This window comes from Bos mutus, chromosome 2 (genome assembly GCF_027580195.1).
Source record: "Bos mutus isolate GX-2022 chromosome 2, NWIPB_WYAK_1.1, whole genome shotgun sequence".
In the NCBI taxonomy this organism is placed as follows: Eukaryota; Metazoa; Chordata; class Mammalia; order Artiodactyla; family Bovidae; genus Bos; species Bos mutus.
In genome coordinates, this window is record NC_091618.1 from 111,864,852 (window position 1) to 111,877,234 (window position 12,383).

Below are 12,383 nucleotides of genomic sequence, written 5' to 3' on the forward strand. Positions count from 1 at the left end.
CTACCCCTACATTAACCAACTATTTATGAATAGCCCACTATAGATTGGGCTTCCTTTGTGGCTCAGCTGGTAAAGAATCCGCCCACAGTGCAGGAGACCTGGGTTCCATCCCTGGGTTGGGAAGATCCCTGGAGAAGGGAAAGGCTACCCACTACTGTATTCTGGCCTGGAGAATTCCATGGACTGTTTAGTCCCTGGGTTGCAAAGAGTTGGACACAACTGAGTGACTTTCACTTCACTCTAGAAAGAACTTTTTTTCTCTGAAGAAATTGAAAGAGAAATTATTGCCATTGCTTCCACGGTATTGGGAAATTCTAAGTCAAATAAAGCAGAACTTGCACAAAGCTGCAAGAGTTAATACATCTAAAATCTGTTCCCCACGTCCGAGTGTGTGAGCTTATTGTTCGGCTAGGCTGTTTTAACTCAGCAGTCCTTGGATATAGTGTTCCATACTTACAGATATTTATAATTGAGCCTTAATGACTATTCTACTTGGCTTGCCCCTGCAAAGGTCAGTAAAGGTGGCCAGCAAGGATTTTAAGATGATGTGAACTGTCTGGAGGGTCAGAAAAGGTTAGAGAGGGTTTGGTAGATAAATGGTTTTAATGCCCCCAACGCACTCCCCTGCTTTTGGCATGAGGGGCACTCAGCATGTGAGCCTTCGTCTGGTTCATTGTGAAGTTAGCAGGTCACTGATAAATGGATGATGTCAAGGCTCACAGAGGGCCTAAAATGGAGGCGCATTCCATTTGGCAGCCATGACATTTAAGAATTCTTCAGATGGACACAGAAATTACTATTGAAACAGTTGTTTCTAAATTTTGGTTTTACATATGGGAACAGCCATTGTTTCAGCACAAGGATGATGACTGTATGTGTGTGCGTGCAAATGCGCGTTGGGTGTGTGCTGATGTGTTTGTTCATATGGTCTACTATCCTGTTTGTGTCAGATGTTGTGCTGTTGCTGGGGAATACAATGGTGAAGAGCTGGAGGTGGTCTCTGGAGCGGCTTTTCCTGAGAAAGTGATTGGGCATTCACAGCACAGTAGACTTAAGTGTAGCGCTGCTGCTGCTGCTGAGTCACTGCAGTCGTGTCCGACTCTCTGCGACCCCATACATGGCAGCCCACCAGGCTCCTCCATCCCTGGGATTCTCCAGGCAAGAATACTGGAGTGGGTTGCCATTGCCTTTTCCAGTGCGTGAAAGTGAAGTCGCTCAGTCGTGCCCGACTATTCGCGACCCCATGGACTGTAGCTACCAGGCTCCTCCATCCATGGGATTCTCCAGGCAAGAGTACTGGAGTGGGATGCCACTGCCTTCTCCAGTGTAGTGATAAGAGAAATAGAATACTGTCGGACCCTCCAGGAGGGACCGGGAGAGCTTCCTGGAGGAAGTAGCATCCACATTGAAATCTGAAGGAGGAGTAGAGGTAGCCCGGCAATGAAGGAGAGGTAAAATGAAAAGGAGCGGGGTGGTCCAGCTGGCAGAAGCCTAGGGGAAGTGGGAACCTGCACATCTAAGAGGCTTTATAAGGCAGTTATCTTTTGTGTTTGTTACACAAAAGGAGCTGACTCCGTTTCTTGCTATAGGACTCTGGGCCGGTCACCTAGTTCTGTGGGTCTCCAGTTCTTCATGTGTAAGTAGAGGGTATTAGGTGCTTGCAAAAAGGTCCCTTCCAAACTCTAATGTGATTATTAGAACATGGATTCATTTTCTGGAGCAGGTTTTTTCCCTGAGGCTGGCTTCTCTGACCCTGGACACACTGGTTTGCTTTCCCTTCTGATGGTTTTGTTGTTTAGTTGCTAAGTCATAACCTTCTCTTTTGCGACCCCATGGACTGTAGCTCACCAGGCCAGGCTCCTTTTGTCCATGGGATTTCCCAGGCAAGAATATTAGAGTGGATCTCCATTTCCTTTTCCATGGGATCTTCCCAACACAGGGATCGAACCTGTGTCACCTGCATTGCAGGTGGATTCTTTACCACTGAGCCACCAGGGAAGCCCCTTCTGATGGTTTTTTGTTGTTGTTCAGTTACTAAGTCAAGTCCAAATCTTTGCAACCCCGTGGACTGTAGCATGCCCGGATCCTCTGTCCTCCACTGTCTCCAGCTTTTGCTCAAATTCATGTCCGTTGATTCAGTGTTGGCATTTAACTGTCTCATTATCTGTTGCCCCTTCTCCTACTGCCCTCAGTCTTTCCCAGCATCAGGGTCTTTTGCAGTGAGTTGGCTCTTGGCATCAGGTGGCCAAAGTATTGGAGCTTCAGCTTCAGCATCAGTCGTTCAAGTGGATATTCAGTGTTGATTTCCTTTAGTGTAGACTGGTTTGATATCCTTGTAGTTGAAGGATGGTTGAAAGTGAAAGTGAAGTTGCTCAGTCGTGTCTGACTCTTTGAGACCCCATGGACTGTAGCCTATCAGGCTCCTCCATCCATGGGATTTTCCAGGGAAGAGTGCTGGAGTGGACTGCCATTTCCTTCTACAGGGGATCTTCCCGACCCAGGGATCAAACCCGGGTCTCCTGCATTGCAGGTAGATGCTTTACCATCTGAGCCACCAGGGATGGTTAGTGAGTGATTAATAAATGTAAGTCATTTAAGTATTAAAACATAGCAGCTATATCCAGTGAATTGGCAAAGAATGCATTCTGAAGTTAAGAAATGAGATTTTGATCATCCAAATCATAGCTTATCTCTGAGCTCTGTTAGTGTAGGTAATCACAAGTAGGATGTGCCCTCTGGGGCTTTGGAAGTGGAAACCTTGATTCTGGGAGTTTTATTAATGGGCAAAGGGGCCCTCTAACCACTGAAAGGAAGTATGTTTTACCTTTAAATTCTTCATCAAGACATCTCCATCTCTAATATGTTTTTCCTTTTTTAGACAATTATTCTTTATGAGCGCTTTAATGTGTATAAGAACCACCTGATGATCTTACTAAATGCAGCCTCGGGTTCAGTAGTCTGGCTGGGCCTGAGGATCTGCATTCCTGACACCACACAGGAGAAGCTGCTGTTGATCTAGAGTCCTTTTTGGAATTTAAGCAGCAGACTGTTGAAGAGGGAGTCAGTTTAGGTCCTTCTGCAGGGTTGGCTGCCCTCCTGTGTTGTAGTCTTGTGAGTTCTTGAAATGCAGTGAAACTGATTCTTAACGCTTCTCTGAGGTTTTGACTTATTCTCGAGCTCCCCCACGTGGCCCAAAGGAAATATAGCTTTAAAAATTGTTCACAGTAATGGGCAGGAAAGGACAGCTTGATTTGAAACTTCATAAGTCAGAATGTACATTGCCAGGAAATATGAAGGAAAACCATGGCAATGAGAAAAAATGTTCTAAGAGGAATTAAAATAGATCAAAAACAAACTCAGTGTACTTATAGCTGTGTTGTGTATGAGTACGTTTTAAGTTCCTGTGATTTTGTTGATTTCATCTAGCCATTGTGGGCACTCTGGAGGCTGAAAAGGAAAGAAGAAAATCTGGGCTGTCATCAAGAGTTCAGTTTCGAAACCAAGGTTCTGAGCCCAAGTATTCGCAAGAGCTCACTCTGAACAGACAGAAACAGAAGGCGTGCATGGAGGAAACCCTCTGGCTCCAGGTGAGGGCCGCAGGCAGATCAGTTCTGTCATGCAGGTACATGGTCACAAGTGTAGATGTGACCTTTTATATAAATACTAGCAACACATTATCCAGGACAAAGGAAAGCATTGTTTTGGAGTTCTCTGGTAGTGTTTATAGCAGGCTTCAACTGTGTCTCTGCATTCTTTTCAGGAAAACATCAGAGATAAACTGCGTCCCATTCCCATAACTGCTTCAGTGGAGATCCAGGAGCCAAGCACTCGGAGGCGAGTGAATTCGCTTCCAGAAGTTCTCCCAATTCTAAATTCAAATGAACCCAAGTTTGTTCATACAGATGTAAGTATTTCTGATTTTCATTTTACTAACTGTTTTCCATTTTATTATGCTAAATCAAACATCTCCGAAGGCAATAGACTAGTGACTGATTTGCCCTAAAGGCCATTCCTTTGTATATTAAATAAGCTTTTTAATATATGTATAGTTTGGAGAAAATTTGCGTCCCAAGTAAACAATGGATATAGAAACCTACAGAATACAATTTGGAGATGAGAGTTGTTTTTCTTAATAATTTCTGGTCATTGAGACTTACTGAGACTATAATTGACAAAACTTATTATTCTCATGAGCTTCCCTGGTGGCTGAGATGGTAAAGAATCCACCTGCAATGCGGGAGACCTGGGTTTGATCCCTGGGTTGGGAAGATCCCCTGGAGGAGGGCATGGCAACCTACTCCAGTATTCTTGTCTGGAGAATCCCCATGGACAGAGGAGCCTGGTGGGCTATAGTCTGTGGGGTTGCAAAGAGTCAGACACAACTGAAATATATGAGAATGAAATAGTCAAAATTTAGTGTCTAATGTAGCCTATGTAATCTTAGCAAGTAAAATTTATATGGTGTGCCTTTCTGTATACCTCTTATTGAAGTGGTGGGTGTTTGTTTGCTAGGGTTTAGGATGCCTGCATCTGCAGGATTAGGCTGGGGACCGGTGACATCTTGATTTAATGTTTTATACTTGTCAAAATATAGTTGGTAGTGGAGTGTCCGCTCTGAGGCACTGGTTCTGGTGGCCCACTGACGAAGCTTTTCATGAATGAGTTAGGCTCATGCCTACACGTGCACATCGCAGTATTTGTTGCCATCAAGTGTAGTTCCTTATGTGCTTTTCAGTACACTTTCAATGTCACTTGCGCAGTCACTAAGTCATGTCCATGGGCTGCAGCCCGTCAGGCTCCTCTGTCTGCCACTGTCTCCCAGAGTTTGTTCAAATTCGTGTCCATTGAGTTAGTGATGCTATCTAGCCATCTAGTCCTATGGTGCCCCCTTCTTCTGTTGCCTTCAGTCTTTCCCAGCATCAGGTTTTTTCTAATGAGTCAGCTCTTTGCATCTTCGCATCAGGTGGCCAAAGTATTGGAGCTTCAGCATCAGTCCTTCCAGTGAATATTCAGGATTGATTTCCTTTAGGATTGGCTGGTTTGATCTCCTTGCTGTCCAAGGGACTCTCAAGAGTCTTCTCCAGCACCACAATTTAAAAGCATCAGTTATTCAGTGCTCAGCCTTCTTTATGATCCAACTGTCACATCAGTACATGACTACTAGAAAAACCATAGCTTTGATTCTGTGTACCTTTGTTGGTGGAGTGATGTTTCTGCTTTCTAATACACTGACTAGGTTTGTCATAGCTTTTCTTCCAAGAAGCAAGTGTCTTTTAATTTCATGGCTGCAGTCTCCATCCACAGTGATTTTGGAACCCAAGAAAATAAAATGTGTCAGTGCTTGCACTTTTCCCCCTTCTATTTGCCACGAAGTGATGGGACCAGATGCCATGATCTTAGATTTTTTAAAGTTGAGTTTCAAGCCAACTTTTTCACTCTCCTCTTTCACCCTCATCAAGAGACTTTTTAGTTCCTCTTCACTTGCTATTATTAGAGCAGTATCATCTGCATATCTGAGATTGTTGATATTTCTCCTGACAATCTTGATTCTAGCTTCTAATTCATCCAGCCCGGCATTTCACATGATGCATTCTGCATATAAGTTAAATAAGCAAGGTCACAATATACAGTCTTGTTGTACTTGTCAATGTCACTTATTGTTACATTAATATTTCTTCTGTGTGTTCCCATATACACAAGCTCCATAGTCATGTTAAACATAAAAAGCAAGAAGACCATTTTCCTAATTATTTATTAGTGTGATTATCAAGCATCCCTTAGCATAGTGCAAGATACTCTGCCCTTTGCTTTCCTAACCTTGAACTCTGTTTCCCCATCTGTGCAATGGGTCTCTGAACAGTATATGCGTCATAGTCCCTTGTGAGGATTGCATGAGTTTAAATACGTAGTCACGTGTTAGGTAGTACTGTCATTATTGTTGTTAATTCTTATAGTAACCCTGTGTAGCAGGGTGGTGGTATCCCCACGTCTCCTGTGTTGAAACCGAGACTATGAAAGATTAAGTGACTGGCCCAAAGCCACACAGCTGAGCCAGGCTTACTCTTTATTGTCCTATAGCATCTCACTGCCTTGGTCAAAGTGTTCTGAAAACACAGTTTCATTAAAGGACAGAGTGGGCGTTCGATGCAAAGTATGTTTGTAGTTTGAATTCTGCTATGGTAATTGTCACAATGGGAGATGAACTGTATGGAAACAGTCACCTATTTAGAGTCCTACATGGTGTAAATTACAATTTTGTTTTCCTACAGGTGCACTTCTTAAAAGAGGGATGTGGAGACGACAACATATGTAACAGCAACCTTAAGCTAGAGTATAAATTTTGTACCCGAGAAGGAAATCAGGACAAGTTTTCTTATTTACCAATGTAAGAATTGCGCTGTAGTACTAGCAAAAATGGAAAATGTCCCTGGGTTTGCAGTGGCTTTTTGTGAAGGGTTATTGCAAATCCATTGAGAACTTTGTTGTTTTCCTTTTTTTTTTTATTGTAATAGTCACAAAGGTGTACCAGAACTAGTTCTAAAAGATCAGAAGGACATTGCTTTAGAAATAACAGTGACGAACAGCCCTTCTAACCCAAAGAATCCCACCAAAGATGGTGACGACGCTCACGAAGCTAAACTCATTGCCACTTTTCCAGACACTCTGACTTACTCTGCATATAGAGAACTGAGGGCTTTCCCTGTAAGTATTTTAAGAGACCAGCTCGGAGGGGAAAAAAAAACAACATTGCCTGGTAAGTGAATTTTTTGTGATCTGGTCTGTTTTTCTACTACAGGAGAAGCAGTTGAGTTGTGTTGCCAACCAGAATGGCTCACAAGCAGACTGTGAGCTTGGGAATCCTTTTAAAAGAAATTCCAGTGTAGGTGATGCCTTTACATACTGTATTTTAATTTTTAAAATACCATTGCAGTGTCAATATGTTCAGCCTATGGTAACAGCTATTTCTGTTTCTTAGGTTACTTTTTATTTGATTTTAAGTACAACTGAGGTCACCTTTGACACCACAGATCTGGATATTAATCTGAAGTTGGAAACGTAAGAGATTCTTTCAACCTTCCATTCAGAATCATTTCGTGAAAACACAGCCAGTCAATGAATTGGCCTTTATCTAACTCATAAAAGGAGTGTAATTTAATGAGAAAACTGACTGTTACAATAAAACCCTATTGTTTCCCTTTCATTTTTTCAGAACAAGCAATCAAGATAATTTGGCTTCAATTACAGCTACAGCAAAAGTGGTTATTGAACTGCTTTTATCGGTCTCCGGGTAAGTGTTTGTGTTTAGCATAACAAATCAGTGTCTGAAAGAACCATTTACAATTCTCACTAAAACTGGTGTTTTTTAATTTAACAGGGTTGCTAAACCTTCCCAGGTGTATTTTGGAGGTACAGTAGTTGGTGAGCAAGCGATGAAATCTGAAGAGGACGTGGGAAGTTTAATTGAGTACGAGTTCAGGGTAAGTGGTTGCAGTTGGCCCTTCCAGTCTGTGTATCAGAAGCTAACGTATGCTGTGTATGATCTTGAATATGTAGTTTTAATAAGTAACAATAAATAAGCATGATAAAGAGAGCTTGCCAGTTTTTAAACAGCATACTGGCTTAGTGTAAAAGTTGTCTTTCAGAATGGAGAACCACAACTTCATTCAACATAGGACTTTGTTCAGAATCAAATTCAGTTTGGTCTTTTTCTTCTTAGGGAGTTTTAATGTATTAATAATAATTGTGGTGTTGAGACAAAGAAATACTCGCTTTTTTTCTCCCCAGAGTCTGTCTATAAAACAAAAATCTCAAAATGCTGTTTGGCTTTAGGATGTGTGAATGATTTATTTCTTCCTCTGTTATAAGGTCATCTCTCTTATTGCTTATGGTTAATGTTCACTGACCTTTCCCAAGCAGTTTTGTGATGGTGAATGTGGGTTTGACGTGTACCCATAAGGAAGACTAATGACTGCTCTGACCCATTCCAAAGTAGGTGGTCACAGTGGCTCTTAAGTCCAGTCAAATGAACATGAGTGCAAGGTACAGAGGTGACTCACAACTCATACGCAGGTTCAGGTCTGTGGCTCAAATCACACTCCTGAAAGCATAGGGACTGTTGTTGAGGTGAAAGTCTGAAATAGCAAAAATGGGTCCACCCTTGACTCTAGGAGGATGAAGAGGTGGAATTCTCCTCTGAAAGCATCTCTTAGCTTTAGACAGAACTGTGACAGCTAGTGGGTGGTGGTGATTATGGCACCTATGCAGATGTGGCTGCAAAGAGGTCTGTGGGTTCTGGAGCAGTCTTTCATACAAACTCTTTTGATTTCTGTTGCACGGAGTTGCTCCCTGCCCCGTCCCCAGCTTGGACTCATGGGTTCATGGCTGCCAGAAGGGCCCTCCTCTGGGTCTCTCAGGTGTTATCCCAAGCCCCCGCCCTGTGGTCAGGACAGAGGCAGCTTCATTTGCAGTACGTGGGGCTCCCCAGAAGCAGGTTATGACTGCACTGTCACCACAGTGGCTTTGTCACCTGCCAGGCAGAGTGGTTATAGAGCGAAACAAGAACACACGTGACTTCTCCCTGGGCGTTTTGAGAGCCTGGCAGATTCTGTTGCACACAGAAGTTGATCCCGGATTGAGGGAACAATTATTTCTCTTTGATCTTTTTTTTCCCCCTATTTTTATTGACAAGAATCTTTAAACACAAATCTCTATTTTGGATGCCCTATCCAAAGTCCACTTTTGGAGCCTGTGCTTTTATTGTTGGATTATGCCAGATATTTTGGCTTTTTTTTCTTGGCAATAGGAACTGCTTAACTTAATTTTATGTTGAGAGAATTACACTGAGATAATACATATTATTTTCTAACAGGTAATTAACTTGGGCAAACCTCTTAAAAACCTCGGCACAGCAACCTTGAATATCCAGTGGCCAAAAGAAATTAGCAACGGCAAATGGTTGCTTTATTTGGTGAAAGTAGAATCAAAAGGATTGGAAAAAATAACTTGTGAGCCACAGGGTGAAATAAACTTCCTGAAACTAACGGTATGTTGATGCATCTGTCTCATGTCTCCATAGATGTTAATATAAGAGAAAGGGGAAATCATTGCTTGCCTTGGGAAACTGACATTCTGGCATGTTGAATTTTTTTTTCCTTTGGTGTCATAGTTTCTGTTTTGTTGTGAGTAACCAAGTCAGGCTGAGGATTTCTGCTGATTAGGGACCACTGTGGCATATAAGTCAGGGTCATTTTGTGCATGTTGAAGCAAATGACATTTTCTGAAGTTTGAAGGCCCAGTGTGACGTATAAGGACATGCCCTGGGGATGGGCCAGCCAATGTTAACTCCCAGTGGAATCAAGCATTACAGAACATACTGGCACCTTAGCAAGTGACCTTGAAGACTTTTCGTTCTTTTTAAAATAGAAAATATTTATTGAGTACTTGTTATGTCTCAAGCACCATGCTAAGCATTAGGTTTGCATTTTCTCATTTCATTCTCTTGATCGTCTGATGAGGTATTTTTCTCATCCCCACCATTTCAGAGATGAGGACGTTGAAAATCAGAGAGATTAACCTTCTCAGAGTCACTCAGCAGTTATGAGGGCAGTGCATTCATGCACAGCCCTGCTTGTTTTCAAAGCCTGCACTGTTAGCCTCTCTCTGTACTGCTCCACACTTAAGTAACTATCCAGTCTACCATTTTTGCTCCATTTTGATAAAGACTTGCTTTGTTATTGCAAGTCTGCTTCTTTTCAATTCTAAGGTGACTGGGTATGACCAGTGTTCATAGTTGGTGGTTTATATTCATCAACTTGGAGAAACAAGATGGTCCACTATTCCTAATCTTTAAGAGAAATGCAGTTTGTTTAGTTATTTTTGGTTTTGCTGGGTCCTTGTTGCTGCTCATGGCTTTCTTCTGGTTGTGGTGAGCGGGGGCTACTCTTCCTTGCGCTGCGTGGGCTTCTCTTTGCAGCGGCTTCTCTTACTGTGGAGCACAGGCACATGGGCTCTCTGGTTGCAGTTGGCAGGCTCTAGAGCGTGGGCTCAGTGGTTGTGGCACATGCGCTTTAGTTGCTCTGAGGCATGTGAGATCTTCCCGGACCAGGGATTGGACCTGTGTCCCCTGCATTGGCAGGTGGATTCTTATCCATTGTACCACTGGGGAAGTCTGAAAAATGAAATTTTAAAGCATCTTCCTTGGCTTAGTTTTCAGTATTCTCCTTTGAATAAACCATGCTCGATCTTCTTCTACTTTCCCTTTTCCTCATTCCGTGTCACTCATTCAGGATGTGCTTACTTTTTACAGTTACATTAGGTACCGATCTGAGTGCTTAGGGGCAGAGGAATGAGATTGGTTCCTGATCTCAGGATGCTCACAGTTTGGTGAGGAGACAGCAGAACAAAGAAAGCCTTTGTCTCACTCTGAGTTTTAAGGTTGGAATGAAAGAAAATTACCTTGAAAAATAAAGTTGAAGTGAGGTTGGTAATTAACACTTTGTGATCTTACACTTAAATTATTTATGCACCTTGGTGCTGGCAGAAAGGTGAGGATTATCAGTCGTGAATTTGGCACAATCTGGAAGGGTGTGCTCTGGAGATTTGTACAGTAATGCCACAAATTACACTTGGTGGAAGTATTTCAGATGTAATTCTTTTCAGGAGGCTCACAACTCAAGAAGGAAACGAGAAATTGCCGAAAGACAGACAGATGATGGCAGAAAATTTTCTTTATTTTCTGAAAGAAAATATCAGACCCTTGTGAGTATTTTTCAAGAGCTGGGAGTTTTCCAGGGGGTGGCGGGAAGGCCTTCCCCAGACCGTGGTGCTGTAAGTCCTGTTCTTCTTTTCTCCCCAGAACTGCAGCGTGAACGTGAACTGTGTGAACATCAAGTGCCCGCTGCGAGGGCTGGACAGCAAGGCCTCCGTGGTCCTGCGCTCGAGGTTATGGAACAGCACGTTTCTGGAGGTGTGACCCCCACTGCAGGCTGTGTCCCCCAAGCCATCTGCCACCTGCTAGACCATTTCTCTTTTCACTCACGCTTTCACTCACTTTGTCTCCAAACAGGAATACTCCAAGATGAACTACTTGGACATTCTCGTGCGGGCTTCCATTGATGTCATTGCCGCCACCGAGAATATCAAGCTGCCCAACGCAGGCACTCAGGTTAGGATTCCACGGGCTTCACTTAGTTGCTCTCTCTCCTCTACCCCACGCCATGGCCTGAGGACACGCTGTTCTGGACTCATGTCTCTCACGGCACTGATACTCCCTTTAAAGAGAAAGTAGGTCATGTCTTAAGGTGGTACCCACCCCAAGTTGTATTTCAGTAGAATCATGGAAGAAAGACGTGACTCGGGTCATCTCATTCTGCTGTGGATGGGACAGACTTGAGAGCTGTTGGCTCAAGGAGAGGAGGGGTGCACCTCCTAAGTCTAAAGATCCCACATCTTGTACCGCCTCTCATGCCAAGGCCAATGTTGGCATACTCCTACTGATGGTAACCTCCTGCGCTATGGGGGAGCTCTTGGCGTGTATGGCCAGTGGCAGTTATTAGAAACCATCTCTATATACGGACTGAGACTTGAATCTTCTAAGATCAGTTCCTGATTATGCCCCCTGGAACAAGTCCCAACATAAGTCCTCCTTCTCGGCCATGTAGCAGCCTTTGAAATAATTGAAGGAAATTGTCATGCTTTCTTGGACGTATCTCTCTTACTGTCTTCAAAGCTGACCACCCAGCTCTTCAATTATCTGTCCTGCCCGATGCAGCTGCACAGGTTCCAGATCTCTTCTCTTCCTGGGCCAGCTCCAGGAAGGAGAGCTGACGTGTGGTCTGCCTAGTTCAGCTTAACTTTACCTTCAACAGCCTCCCAGCTTCTGTTAGTTCAGCCTAAAATGTGGTCTTTAAATGGTTGCTGAAGATGGTTTGCATTTCTGGCAGCTACTATTTTTCTGTTTGTGTTCTACTGAAACTTCCAGGTGTTTTCATCTGAATGTGCTGTCAAACTATATTTCCCACATCACACCCTTGAGCAGTTTTTAAAATGTAAATACACGCCTTTAAGTGCATCCTCACATCTTGTGTGGTTTACTTTTGATCTGTTGTTTGGGCTTACAGCGTAATTTTGAGTCTTGATCATTTATTCTCTGATAACTTTCTTTCCTTGCAAGCTTTATCTTTTTAAAACCAAGAAGCATGGGTGTTTTCATGCAGGTAATTAAGAAAACTGTTGACCAGGACTAGCAGCAGAAGCTTGTGTATAGTAAAGGGTTCCTAGTTGGGGGTGGGGGGTCTGGCCCCATAGGGACTTGTATCAGGCTCTCAAAGTAAATGACTGCAGGTCACACGTGGGAGTGTTTTGCAAAAGAGCGTGAATGGAGA

General features: G+C 43.2%; 1 protein-coding gene across 2 annotated transcripts in view; it reads left to right on the plus strand.

Annotated features, from left to right (window-relative positions):
- ITGA6 (integrin subunit alpha 6) overlaps positions 1 to 12,383 on the plus strand; it is an 87,915-nt gene that overhangs the window by 60,064 nt on the left and 15,468 nt on the right. For both annotated transcript variants that reach the window (XM_014478465.2, XM_070358458.1), the window contains exons 12-23: positions 3,427 to 3,587; positions 3,761 to 3,904; positions 6,270 to 6,385; positions 6,513 to 6,702; positions 6,797 to 6,880; positions 6,977 to 7,056; positions 7,211 to 7,288; positions 7,376 to 7,478; positions 8,870 to 9,043; positions 10,660 to 10,758; positions 10,856 to 10,966; positions 11,066 to 11,164. In XM_014478465.2, coding sequence (XP_014333951.2) covers positions 3,427 to 3,587; positions 3,761 to 3,904; positions 6,270 to 6,385; positions 6,513 to 6,702; positions 6,797 to 6,880; positions 6,977 to 7,056; positions 7,211 to 7,288; positions 7,376 to 7,478; positions 8,870 to 9,043; positions 10,660 to 10,758; positions 10,856 to 10,966; positions 11,066 to 11,164 — 1,439 coding nt within the window. The remainder of the gene's footprint in view (positions 1 to 3,426; positions 3,588 to 3,760; positions 3,905 to 6,269; positions 6,386 to 6,512; positions 6,703 to 6,796; positions 6,881 to 6,976; positions 7,057 to 7,210; positions 7,289 to 7,375; positions 7,479 to 8,869; positions 9,044 to 10,659; positions 10,759 to 10,855; positions 10,967 to 11,065; positions 11,165 to 12,383) is intronic.